Source organism: Podarcis raffonei, chromosome 18 (genome assembly GCF_027172205.1).
Source record: "Podarcis raffonei isolate rPodRaf1 chromosome 18, rPodRaf1.pri, whole genome shotgun sequence".
NCBI lineage: Eukaryota > Metazoa > Chordata > Lepidosauria > Squamata > Lacertidae > Podarcis > Podarcis raffonei.
In genome coordinates, this window is record NC_070619.1 from 3,229,641 (window position 1) to 3,243,340 (window position 13,700).

The window sequence follows — 13,700 nt, forward strand, 5'->3', positions numbered from 1 at the left end:
ACAAGTTTTGCTGATGACTTGGGGGGGGGGAGGGGAGAGAGACATGCCTCGCTCTGTGCAGGATTTGGGTCTCCAATTGGGGAAGCAAGATCTGCCAGGGCGTTAATGCTGTGAGCCTCTCTGCCCTACGCTCAGGTAAATAAAACCATACATGCTAAAAGAGACCACAGTCTCCTCTGAGGAAACACCTTTGCAGCCTTTCAGCACTCTGAGAGGGGACAGCACTTAACGAACCGCTCCAGGTGAGGCTGTGGCCAATGACAAAACCAGAGAGGTGGCCTGGTGAGGTTTTTGCTTTTTTTGCAAGGCCAGTTCTCCGTCCTTACTGTCTGTGTCTTCCTGCCCAGGGTTAGGGACCAAGCGGCAGTTGTCTGGTCCGGGGGGCCTGCGGTCAGGGATGCCATCGTTGTCGTCGTCCTCGTCGCACTCGTCCCCGATCCCGTCCTGGTCAGAGTCCAGCTGGGAGCTGTTGGGCACCGAGGGGCAGTTGTCCCTGGAGTCCTGGTGGCCGTCCCCATCTCTGTTGTGCAGAGAGAGAGGAAGGGAAGATTGCAAGTTTAGGGTATGGGAACTGAGGCTTCAAGAAAAAAGGGGAAGCTCAGGGTTGCCCCTTTGACCCAACGGCAAGCAATGACCCAGCAAAGGAGAAGATAGAAGAGGAATTGGCAGTGGCTAGGTCTCTTTCTAGGGACGCGGGTGGCGCTGTGGGTTAAACCACAGAGCCTAGGACTTGATGATCAGAAAGTCGGTGGTTCGAATCCCAGACAGGGTGAGCTCCCGTTGCTCAGTCCCTGCTCCTGCCAACCTAGCAGTTCGGAACCACGTCAAAGTGCAAGTAGATAAATAGGTACCACTCCGGCGGGAAGGTAAACGCCGTTTCCATGCACTGCTCTGGTTCCCAGAAGCGGCTTAGTCATGCTGGCCACATGACCCAGAAGCTGTACGCCGGCTCCCTCGGCCAATAAAGCGAGATGAGTGCCCCAACCCCAGAGTTGGCCACGACTGGACCTAATGGTCAGGGGTCCCTTTACCCTTTACCTAGGTCTCTTTCTATGTCTCCTTTTTAACAGGTCCCTTTAAAGAAAACCGATTCCCTCAGGAAGAATGGACAAAATTCAACGATTATTTAGCTAAATTTGTTAAGTTAAACTAATTGGAAATAGCTTGCAGGCAACAGATTGGCTTAGGAATTTATGTAAGTTAAGTGATGTTTAACATGTACAATTTTGAATTGAAAAGATATAAGGATGTGAATGGACTAAGTAAAGTATATAAGGATTAGGATTTGTAAAGCTGTTATAACGATTTGCATGGAAATTCAACCAAGGGGATGCGAGGAAGTCACTTAACAATGTTAATAAGTGTAATTTTTATAGGGTTATGATTTATGTTTGTTTGTGTGTTTTGTTCGTTTATAATTTTGTGAAAATTAATTGAAAAAATAAATAAATAAAGTAAACCGATTCCCAGCTCTGAAATTCCTCGGCTGAGCTCTAGCCCTGACTCTGGACCCAGACTCCCAGGTTTCTTTCAAGGTGAATCCGGACCACACACTCCACAGGAGGCTGCCTGCTGTATCTCTGCATGAGCTAGTCTTGTCCTTCAACCATCCCCCGCCCTCCTGTCCTCCATCCATCCAATCTGCCAAGTTGGGTGCGATTGGATCTTAAGATGTAGTAGAACTAAGTGCCCTTGAAGGCGTCTGTCTGTCGCATCTCTGTATGACTCCCTGCTCTGGGTGCTCTGCCTGTCAGAAGAGGCCATTATGCCACAAATCCAGTGGCGTGTGCTACCCTGGGGGGAGATAAAGATGCTCTCTCAGTTGCGCTTACTTTTGGGTGTCATGATAGGTCTCAGGACAGGTGCTCCCTAGCTCCTACCCCCCAACAGGTGAAACCAGACAAGCCATTTCTATAACTTACCGGTCTTGGTTGGTATCACACAGGTCCCCGACGAGATCGTGGTCAGTGTCTTTCTAAATAACAGGAAGCAACAGCTGCATTATTTGCTTAAAATAAAATAAAAAAGTTTACAGGAGCAAAACAAGACTTTGAAATCCGTGACTCTTAATTTAGGGTTACCAGATGTCCCCGGTTCCCGGGGACAGTCCCCGGATTTGCAAATCTGTCCCTGGACAAATTCTGTCCCTGGAATGTCCCCAGATTTGCAAATCTGTCCCTGGGAAATGTGGCAGGGGCAGCCTCAGCAACAACACATCATATGGGGACTTCTGGCGAGGCAAAATGGCAGGTGCCACGGCAGCAAGCAGCTCCTGAAGCCAGCCAGAGTCAACTGCGCTACCAGGCTGGCTCTGGGCTGCTGACTGCTGCCGCCACCACTGCCAAAGGGGAACTGGGGATGTCCGGCGGTACAGATCTCCTGCCCCCTTCCCTCTTTGTTTTGACTGATTGGGGGAAGCTCAGGAGTCGCAGGCAGGCGGTCCTTGCCCAGTTTTTTAAAAACACTGCACATTTATGTTTCACAGGGTGCGAAAGAAGGGCTTTGCACCTTGCCTGGCAGAGAAACTGTGTGCCTTGCGCCTCTCCTGGACAACGGCCGCCCGCCCGCCCGCGACTCCCAAGCTCCCTCGATCTGTCACAACAAAGGGGGCAGGAGATCAGGGAAGGCTCGGGAGTCATGGGTGGGCAGTGTGCTGTTGCCCAGTTTTTTTAAAACTCTGCGCATTTATGTTTCACAGGGTGCGAAAGAAGGGCTTTGCACGTTTATACAATATGCATGTGTGCTTGGGCCCAGGGTCTTTTGCCTCACCGTCCCTAATACTGACTCCCTGTTGCTACTCAGCTTCAAAGAAAAGAAAAGAAAAAGTGCCCCTGGAGTCATTGAAAAAAATCTGGTAACCATATCTTAACTGCAGGGGGTAGGGAACCATGTCTACTTAATAGCCCTTATTTCAAACCTTCTCTTGAAAGATCTAAGCCATACAGACATTCACCTTCAAGGTCAGTCTCTAGGCATCCTTCAATTTGCTCTCCCACCCTTGGGAAAAGACCCATTTGCACCACACGCCACCAACTCATTCATTTCCCCAGGAAGCGCTTACCTGGTCCGGGTTGCTGATCAAGGGGCAGCTGTCGCAAACGTCTCCAACCCCGTCACCGTCGCTGTCCCTCTGGTCTGGATTGGGGGTCCTCACGCAGTTGTCCAGGACATTTTTAACCTCTGAAGAAGCGGGAGGTAAAAAGAGTCATCAAGAGTGCGGCATCTTGCCTTGCCTGGAAAGCTGTAGGAGAGGGAGGGGGCAAGGCAGGATTTCTCCTCCTGGAAGAGGCATCAGTGCTTATGCCAAAGTGAGGAAGAAGAGTTTGGCTTTGATATCCCGCTTTATCACTACCCTAAGGAGTCTCAAAGCGGCTAACATTCTCCTTTCCCTTCCTCCCCCACAACAAACACTCTGTGAGGTGAGTGGGGCTGAGAGACTTCAGAGAAGTGTGACTGGCCCAAGGTCACCCAGCAGCTGCAGGTGGAGGAGCGGGAAGCGAACCCCGTTCACCAGATTACGAGTCCACCGCTCTGAACCACTACACCACACTGGCTCTCACAAAAATTGAATGCCCGATCCACAGTTCTTCTGGGAGCTTACATTAAAAATAAATAAAATGTTTTTCAAAAAGCCTCCTGGCCAATTAGTTGTGTGTCTCTTTGTTGATTAATTCAGAAGGTGTGTGTTTTAATTGACTAAATGGTCCATCTTTCCACTCTAACGGAGATGAGCTTTCTCGGTCATGTCGTGGAATGATGACAGGACAGGTGTTGTCTGTGAGATGCCGGGGTGGAGCAGCTACGTTTGCCTTCTCCTGACCATTCCCTTGTCCAGACCGTTAAAGGTCCGGGCCTGATCCGGCAGCTAGGCTCTTCTTACATTCTTGCAGCACCTCTAGTTCCAGAGACAGTCTATCTCGATTTCTAGGCTCTGTGGGGTATTTGGCCACTGTGAGAAGAGGGTGGCCCAACCTAGGAGGCCTGCTCTTATGTTCATCACCATAATAATTTGTGACTATTATTGCTGTTAATCCACCCGCTCATCATCATCTATCCTGAAATCGCTCAGGGGCCCTGCAGGCACTCACTGTCTCCGTCCATGTCATCGTCACACAAGTCCCCCCGGCCGTCTCCATCACTGTCTCGCTGGTCGTTGTTCTTCACGTTCCGGCAGTTGTCACAGGCGTCACCAAAGCTGTCCTGGTCGCTGTTGCGCTGGTCTGAGTTGCGCACAAACACACAGTTGTCCTGGGTAGGGAGAGGAGAGGAGGGGTGAGTCAGGGGAGGGGGGCCGAAGAGATACTGGAGGGCGAGAGTTTGCCGCTGGACTGGAACCCTGAGCCTGTCTCTAATAATAATAATAATAATAATAATAATAATAATAATAATAATAATAATAATTATTTACAGTGGTACCTCAGGTTAAGTACTTAATTCATTCCAGAGGTCCGTACTTAACCTGAAACTGTTCTTAACCTGAAGCGCCACTTTAGCTAATGGGGCCTCCAGCTGCTGCAGCACCACTGGAGCACAATTTCTGTTCTCATCCTGAAGCAAAGTTCTTAACCTGAGGTACTATTTTTGGGTTAGCAGAGTCTGTAACCTGAAGCGTCTGTAACCTGAAGCGTCTGTAACCTGAGGTACCACTGTATTATTATTTATACCCCGCCCATCTATCTGGGTTTTCCCAGCCACCCTGGGCGGCTTCCAACAAAGTATTAAAATACAGTGGTCTGTTAAACATTAAAGGTACCCCTGCCGGTACGGGCCAGTCTTGCCAGACTCTAGGGTTGCGTGCTCATCTCACTCTAGAGGCCGGGAGCCAGCGCTGTCCGAAGACACTTCCGGGTCACGTGGCCAGCGTGACGAAGCTGCTCTGGTGAGCCAGCACCAGCGCAGCACACGGAAACGCCGTTTACCTTCCCGCTAGTAAGCGGTCCCTATTTATCTACTTGCACCTGGGGGTGCTTTCGAACTGCTAGGTTGGCAGGCGCTGGGACCGAGCAACGGGAGCGCACCCCGCCGCGGGGATTCGAACCGCCGACCATGAGATCGGCAAGTCCTAGTCGCCGAGGTTTTACCCACAGCGCCACCCGGGCCGCCTTCAGATGTCATCTAAAAGTCTGGTAGTTGTTCTTCTCTTTGACATCTGGTGGGAAGGCGTTCCACAGGGCGGGCGCCACCACCGAGAAGGCCCTCTGCCTGCTTCCCTGTAACTTGGCTTCTCGCAGCGAGGGAACTGCCAGAAGGTCCTCGGCGCTGGACCTCAGTGTCTGGATGATGGGTGCGGATTCCGATTTTAACACACACATGCAATCACGTTGCTTATAGGAAACTGCCCTCTCTGTTGTGCTCGACAGGGAAAAGACAGCTTTCCTTGGTCCTGAAAGCAAAATCGGAAGGGCGCTTGTCTACTTGACATGCACCCAAGACAGGAATTCAAACCTCAGTGTTTATTATCCCATCGCCGTCTGCGTCGTCATCGCAGGCGTCTCCTATTCCATCTCTGTCCGCATCCTCTTGCCCGGAGTTGGGGACCGTCACACAGTTATCCTGGAATGGGAGACAATGGTTAGGCTTTTAAGATGTTTGTGTGCGTGCCTTACGGGGAGCTGCCAGCCAGGATATATATATATATATATATATATATATATATATATATATATAGCAATTTACTCATTTTTACATCCTTAAGATATCAGTGACTTCCCCTCTTCTCTTTCCATGGCTCATTTTACAAATCATAAATCCCTGAGTATTCTTAAAAAAACTATACCATTCAGTATTCCATTATTACACCCATCAAAAACTTATTTACACTGTTGAATTTATCTTAATGCTGCCAGCGTATTCAGCTGTACACAGTTATTTCCCATATATTCAAGAAACGTTTTCCAGTCTTCTCTAAAGGTACGTTCTTCATGTTCTCCTATTCTATGTGTTAAGTCTGCAAGCTGCGCGTATTCTGTCAACTTAAGTTGCCGTTCTTCTTTGCTTGGGACCTCGCTCGTTTTCCATTTTTGGGCTAACGAAACACGGGTCACAGTAGTGGCAGACATGAATAACCATTTCTGACACCTGGGAATTTCAGTCTGAATAATCCCCAACAGAAAGGACTCTGGGGTTTTTTTTGGGGGGGGGGAGCACTTTTTAACATTTTTTTCAATTCATTATGGATCATTTCCCAATACTCTTTTACAAGAGTAAAAGGGATGCAACTCTTAAGTCTGCCTAGGCTGCGCTCAGACAAGGAGAGGCATAGTCTAGGGTGGAGAGGGCCTTGGGCACTGAGAGTCTCTTCTTACCTTGCGGCACTTCTTATCTGTGCAGCGAAGCTTCTCATCAGGAAAGCCGTCAATGTCGGAGTCTTTGCCGCAGATGAAGCCATTACCGGCCCACCCAACCATGCACTGAAAGCAGAGAGTGGTACAAGCATTAACCAAGGAAGGCAGACCTGTTAACACTGGTTCCTCACTTTTCTCGTCTTCACCACACTTCTGCACACATTTATTATTATTATTATTATTATTATTATTATTATTATTATTATTAAATTTATTTAATCATTTTTTCAATACAGACAACAACCGCAAAAGACACATGCAACAAAAACCATGACACAAATAACACAATTTGACAATTCAGATTTGAATACTGATATACCTATGGCTACGCCTTTTTAACAATATTTCCCCACCTCTCAACCCCCTACTTCCCACCAGCGTCCGCCTTATCGCTTTAAATATTCCTTCCAGATTTCTTCATGTTTATCCATTCTTAATTTGCGTCGACATGCAATTTGTTCGTATGTAACTAGTCTGTCTGTATTATCAATCCATGTGCTCAATGGAATCTTTTTGCGGCTCTTCCAATTCATGCGGTTATTATTATTATTTTAAAAACTTGTTCTCCAGTAAAGTCGCTGTGCGTCCTTTAAATTTGCCTTATGCACATTTTTTTTTTTGCAAGCAATTTCCTGAAACAGTGCGGTTTTGAATCAACACAATGCATTTTCACGCACAGCAACAAGAACAAAAAGGTTCAGTGCTGCACAAAGGTCTCCCCTTAAATCAACGCAGATTAAGGTGTGAGCGAAGGAAGGGTATTAATTTCTGGAGGGGCGCGTGTCTGACTGTCCGGCCACTAGGGGGCAACAGAGACTAAACAAAACAAAGGCTTTGAGCTGTAGAAAACTTTGCTGTTCCAATTGCAAAAAATGACCCATACATTCTGAACCTTAAAGCATCAGTTTTAGAACAGGCCTATTTTGTTGTTCTTTTGCATCAGCGAAACCCTCCCCCCCCCCAATTTGGTGAGGGAAATATTTAGAAATGGTTTTGGATGGAGTATTCGCTTTTCTGTTTATTCTGGACGTGCAGAAACCTGAAATTCACATTTCTAAGCGTGAGCCGGGGGAGAAAAACATACCAGCCACCCCGATCTCCTCTAGTCTGCAGGACTTTGCAGCTTCCCCTTTGGCTAGATCTGGAGATGCTTAGGGAGGGATGTGAAGAGGAGAAGGAGGAGCCCAAAGGAGGCTTTGAACTTACCACACAGCTGAGTGTTCCATCGCGTTCCACAATGCAGTCCGCTTTCTCGTGACAGGGGCTGAGATCTCCATTGGGACACCTTCTCTCCATCTTGCTGCGGCAGCCGGAAACTTGGTCCCCTGTGAAGCCAGGCTTGCACGCCCCACACTTGTAGGAGCCCTGCAGGGAGAAGAAATGGGGTGGTTTGCAGTGGGGCATTTGCAGGGATGGCCAAGCAGCCGAAAGGATGTCCTCTTGTCTCCCTGGATGCGTGAAAGCTGCCCTGCTGTTTCGTGGTGCTTTCTCTTTCCCTTCCACCAATCCTGGGACATCCTTGCTTTTGGGAAACACAGGCCTTTGTGTACCGTTGTTGTAATCAAAAATCTGCCCTTTTTTCCCTTATGGGATATCCAAGAGCCCATATAGAGTCCTTACGTAGGTTCCCTACTGGTAGGAGAAAATAACCAGAGAATATTGAGAAGCAAAGCAGCTCGTAAGCCTGGTCTTTATTGAACTGTTGCAACAGGGTGCTCCCCTCACCTGCAGGAGAGGAGGACCCCGAACAAAGGTGTGCCTGCCCTTATATAGACATTTTAAATTCCCTGCCCCGGAGCTCCAGACCACCCCTCCATACATCATACATACATCACAGAAGGGGTGTAACCCAAGACCACCACCCGAGATACATCATACCTACATCACAGAAAAGGCGGTCTACAGCAGAAATCTGAGTGCGTTGTTTATCTCGTCTGACTGGTTACCTGTTTAATGGTCACTTGACTGGATTGCCTGGGGAGCCTGGCCAGTCTTTTGTAATGATAAATACTTAGTTCCTGAGCCAGGTCACAGACTCACACCCTATTCATATCTTAAATGTGCCCTTAAGACAGGATTTGTGAAGGAAAAGACAATGGGGAGGCTTTTCCATTTTCCTTTGACCTTGCAGAGAAAACATTTGGTCAGTTTGGGAATCAAAAATGGTTCCAGGTCGGTCTTCCTGTGCTCATCTATGTACGTGCTTGGTTGGTACACTTATGAACATTTAACATATATCTAAGACCTCAAAATTCCTATCACACCGTGTGATTCGTCTTGCTTTCAACGGGATTCTCAGTGTGCAAATGCAGGTCTCTTTGCTTTGCTTTTGGTGGTCTGGGCACCCCAAGGTGGGTGCCATTTGCACCTCTAAAGATGAACAAGACACTGTTGATGCATCTGGCTGTTACCTGGTGTTATGTACTGAAGTTCTCACCCTGGGCCAGCAGGGGGTTACTGTAGATAGTTATGCAAATGAAGGATCGAATGTGACGTTCAGTGATTGGATAGTTTGTATGCAAATGAAGGATCGAAAGTGACGTTCAGTGATTGGATAGTTTCAGAAAATGGCAACAGTTACATTGTTCTGGAGCTCTATATAAGCAGGCTGACTGAGCTCCTCAGATCAGTTCTGTTCCAGCTTACAAATAAAAGAATCGCTGTGTCATCTGATATGTTCGCCCACAACTTAACACCTGGCATAATTTAAATGGATAGACAGAGCCAGGTGAGAGGCTCTCTTGGGATAATTGTCTGCAGCGAAACTAAAATACATTAGTCAGGAATCTAACATCTTGAGCTGCTTCTGCTTTTGTTGAAAGGAGGGATGGCGGTTGCCTTTTGTGGCGGGATCGAAGGAAGGTCTGGTCTGAGGCAACTGCCAATAATTACCCGAGTGTTGATGCAGATGGAATTGGGGACACAGGATCTGCCCATCCCTGTCTCACACTCGTTGACATCATTGCAGACCTGAGCAGGAAAGAACAGAGGGGGAAGATTCATGCCTGCATGCCTGTTGCAGCAAAAACCAGCAAAGTGTCCTGTTGTGGCAACTTTAAAGGCCAACACGTTTATTATGTCATAAGCTTCCTGAGTTTCTGCGACAATAAATCTGTTTGTCCTCAGAGGTGCCGCAAGACCTTTTGGCTGTTTCAAAGGCATTTTTGGGTGGTCAGGTATTTGGGAGGATCAATAGCTCCACAGGGAAATACAGACTTGGCCTGCAATAAGCAACTCTGCATGTGTGACCGCAATAGGTAAAGTCTGCTCCCTAAGGGAGATTCGCCAGCTTAAGCGCTGCTCACTCTGCACACCAAAAGGGCTTCAGTAAGTAATTGGACCAAGTGCTAGGGTGAAGATACTGGGGGAAGATGGACCAGAGGTATGCTTGCATCTGAGCGGCCTTATATAGAGGCGCTGCCAGGACTATAATAATAATAATAATAATAATAATAATTTATTATTTATACCCCGCCCATCTGGCTGGGCCTCCCCAGCCACTCTGGGCGGCTTCCATAAAAACCAAAAATACAGTAAAATATCACACGTTAAAAACTTCCCTGAACAGGGCTGCCTTAAGATGTCTTCTGAATGTCAGGTAGTTGTTTATCTCTTTGACATCTGCTGGAAGGGCATTCCACAGGGCGGGCGCCACTACCGAGAAGGCCCTCTGCCTGGTTCCCTGTAGCTTTGCTTCTCGCAATGAGGGAACCGCCAGAAGGCCCTCGGTGCTGGACCTCAGCGTCCGGGCAGAATGATGGGGGTGGAGACGCTCCTTCAGGTATACTGGACCGAGGCCGTTTAGGGCTTTAAAGGTCAGCACCAACACTTTGAATTGTGCTCGGAAACGTACTGGGAGCCAATGTAGGTCTTTCAAGACCGGTGTTATATGGTCTCGGCGGCCGCCCCCAGTCACCAGTCTAGCTGCTGCATTCTGGATTAGTTGTAGTTTCCGAGTCACCTTCAAAGGTAGCCCCACGTAGAGCGCATTGCAGTAATCCAAGCGGGAGATAACCAGAGCATGCACCACTCTGGCGAGACAGTCCGCAGGCAGATAGGGTCTCAGCCTACGTACCAGATGGAGCTGGTAAACAGCTGCCCTGGACACAGATTTGACCTGTGCCTCCATGGACAGCTGTGAGTCCAAAATAACTCCCAGGCTGCGCACCTGGTCCTTCAGGGGCACAGTTACCCCATTCAGGACCAGGGAATCCTCCACACCTGCCCGCCTCCTGTCCCCCAAAAACAGTACTTCTGTCTTGTCAGGATTCAACCTCAATCTGTTAGCCGCCATCCATCCTCCTACCGCCTCCAGACACTCACACAGGACCTTCACCGCCCTCACTGGTTCTGATTTAAAAGAGAGGTAGAGCTGGGTATCATCCGCATACTGATGAACACCCAGCCCAAACCTCCTGATGATCTCTCCCAGCGGCTGCATGTAAATGTTGAAAAGCATGGGGGAGAGGACAGAACCCTGAGGCACCCCACAAGTGAGAGCCCAGGGGTCTGAACACTCATCCCCCACCACCACTTTCTGAACACGGCCCAGGAGGAAGGAGCGGAACCACTGTATGACAGTGCCCCCAGCTCCCAGCCCCTCAAGACGGTGCAGAAGGATGTTATGGTCGATGGTATCAAACGCCGCTGAGAGATCCAGCAGAACTAGGAAACAGCTCTCACCTTTGTCTCTAGCCCGCCGGAGATCATCAACCAGTGCGACCAAGGCAGTTTCAGTCCCATGATGAGGTCTGAATCCCGACTGGAAGGGATCCAAATGGTCCGCTTCTTTCAGGCGTGCCTGGAGTTGTTCAGCAACCACTCGCTCAATCACCTTGCCCAAGAATGGAAGATTTGAGACTGGGCGATAATTGGCCATCGTGGCCGCATCTAAAGATGGTTTTTTAAGAAGCGGTTTAATAACCGCCTCTTTCAGCGGGTCTGGGAAGGCTCCCTCACGGAGGGAAGCATTCACCACCCCACGAAGCCCATTGCCCAGTCCTTTCCGGCTAGCTTTTATAAGCCAGGATGGGCAAGGATCCAGGAGACAGGTGGTTGGCTTCACTCGTCCAAGCAGCCTGTCCACATCCTCGGAGGTAACAGATTGGAATTGATCCCACACAACTTGACTAGACAGGACTCTAGCACTCTCCCGCCCTGGCCCTGCTCCCACGGTGGAGTCTACTTCTTCCCGAATCTGAGCGATTTTATCTGCAAAAAACTTTGCAAAATCATTGCAGGAGATCATGTGGCCCGTACTGGGCCCCGATGTCGCAGGTGGTTCCACTAAATTGTGAACCACCTGAAAAAGTCTCCTGCTGCTGTTTTCTGCAGATGCAATAGAGGCGGTGAAAAATGTCTTCTTCGCCGTCGCTATCGCCACTTGGTAGGCTTGACGTTGAGCTCTAACCTGTGTCCGGTCAGATTCCGAATGAGTTATCCGCCACCGGCGCTCTAACCATCTCAACGATTGTTTCATTGTCCTCAGATCCGTGGAAAACCACGGGGCTGTCCGGGCTCCATGCAATCGGAGAGGGCGCTTCGGAGCCAAACAGTCAATAGCCCTGGTTAACTCCACATTCCAGCGGGCCACCAGGGAATCAGCTGAAAGGCCATCAACATGGGATAAAGCATCCCCTACCACTCTCTGGAAACCATTTGGATCCATTAAGTGGCGGGGGCGGACCATCCGAATTGGTCCCACCTCCCTGCAGAGGGGAAGGGTCACGGAGAAGTCCAGTTGCACCAGGAAGTGATCTGACCATGGCACTTCTTTCGTTTCACTTTTACTTAGTGGGACTACGACCCAGGGCCAGGACCCTTCCAGCCTGCTGCTGCCATGGCAGCCTTCCTGCAACCACAGTGGTGCCCTCCAGCTGCTCTGCAGCACAGCTTCAAAAATGGAAACAGGAGCAGAAATTGCTGGTATCCATTTATTCACCCCGGAACCAAAACCAACCTGGCAAATACTGTATGGTATTTGCTGTTGTTTTCTGCTGTCAGTTCACAAACGATTCGTAACGATTACATACACCCATCCCCATTCTCATTGAAATGAATGGGGTTGGAATAATGCAATGGCAAATTGAATTTTTTTAAAAATTGAATTGAAATTGAAATACCGGTACTTTATTGTCACTTGTACAACTTGTATACAGTGAGATTACACGAGCACCCCCCACTCAGCTCTCTTAGTCTTCATTCCCCTCGTTTACTGACGCACACCCACCAAACCCCAAAGTCAGTTGCCCTGTTGTTATCTTTTCATTCAGCAGCCTAACAGCCCAGGATAGAAGCTGTTCTTTACCCTGTTGGTGCGACTAATCATGCTTCTATATCTTCTGCCTGAGGGCAGAAGATCAAGAAAATGCCGGTTCTTCTGCTATTTCATCCAGCGGATTCACGGGACAGCCCATAATATCTTGTGCTGTATTTGCCACCCTCTGTAGGCACTTCCTATCAGTTGATGTCAAACCAGCGTCCCACACCGTGATACAGTATGAAAGGACACTTTCTATTGTGGACCTTTAGAAGGAGATCATCAAATGTTGATTGACATCCTTCTTTCACAATACTCTGAGGAGATGGAGCCTCTGTTGGGCTTTCTTAACCACCTGGGTTGTGTTTATTTTCCAAGTAAGGTCTTCACTGAGATAAACTCCTAGGAAGAGACTCTCTCCACACAGCCCTCCCCGATGTACAGCGGGGCTAGTTCTCCTCTCTTCCTCTGAAATTCCAACACCTTCTCCCTTGTCTTGCTGATATTAATGTGCAAGTTGTTCCCTAGGCACCATGAAGATATATTTTGGACCTCCCCTCTATACGCTGATTCATCTCCACCTGTTATTAAACTCATTATGGTTTAATTTACAAAATGGATTGTAGGCTACATAATTTCACCAGAGAAGACAACAGAGGCGGATGACATGGCCTTGGGCGGGAGACGAACCGCAGCAGAAGAGAAACAGGATGTTGGGCGGAACATCAGGTGATGCCTTCTTCCATCCCTGTTCCTATCAACCCTTCTACATGCAGGTCTCAGGAGCACAAACAGGCTGCCTGGCCCTGACTTCAAGGAATGGCAAAGAAATGGAAAACTGGGAAGAACCCTGCTCCACCCCCTTCTCTTTCCGCAGCTGTGCTCACCGCCTCGATCAGAGGGCAGAAGATCCTACCCTCCGAGGAGTTACCTGCTTGTTTGCCCTGGCGAAAGCCAGACCGACTCCTTCCAGTATGGGGCCAGTGTAGCCGGGAGGGCAGGGGTTGCAGTGGAAGCCGGGGGCTGTGTTGACGCACTGGACTCTGGGGAAGCAGGGGTTCGCTGCACACTGCAAGGAGAAAAGGTTTCGCTTAGTT

General features: G+C 48.9%; 1 protein-coding gene across 1 annotated transcript in view; it reads right to left on the reverse strand.

The window, feature by feature from the left end:
• COMP (cartilage oligomeric matrix protein) overlaps nucleotides 1-13,700 on the reverse strand; it is a 40,813-nt gene that overhangs the window by 13,021 nt on the left and 14,092 nt on the right. Inside the window, exons 4-12 of the mRNA XM_053372479.1 lie at nucleotides 13,535-13,672; nucleotides 9,237-9,314; nucleotides 7,551-7,709; nucleotides 6,306-6,410; nucleotides 5,446-5,553; nucleotides 4,089-4,248; nucleotides 3,062-3,180; nucleotides 1,923-1,975; nucleotides 327-520 (exon numbers count right to left, since the gene is read on the reverse strand). Of these exons, the coding sequence (XP_053228454.1) occupies nucleotides 327-520; nucleotides 1,923-1,975; nucleotides 3,062-3,180; nucleotides 4,089-4,248; nucleotides 5,446-5,553; nucleotides 6,306-6,410; nucleotides 7,551-7,709; nucleotides 9,237-9,314; nucleotides 13,535-13,672 (1,114 nt within the window). The remainder of the gene's footprint in view (nucleotides 1-326; nucleotides 521-1,922; nucleotides 1,976-3,061; nucleotides 3,181-4,088; nucleotides 4,249-5,445; nucleotides 5,554-6,305; nucleotides 6,411-7,550; nucleotides 7,710-9,236; nucleotides 9,315-13,534; nucleotides 13,673-13,700) is intronic.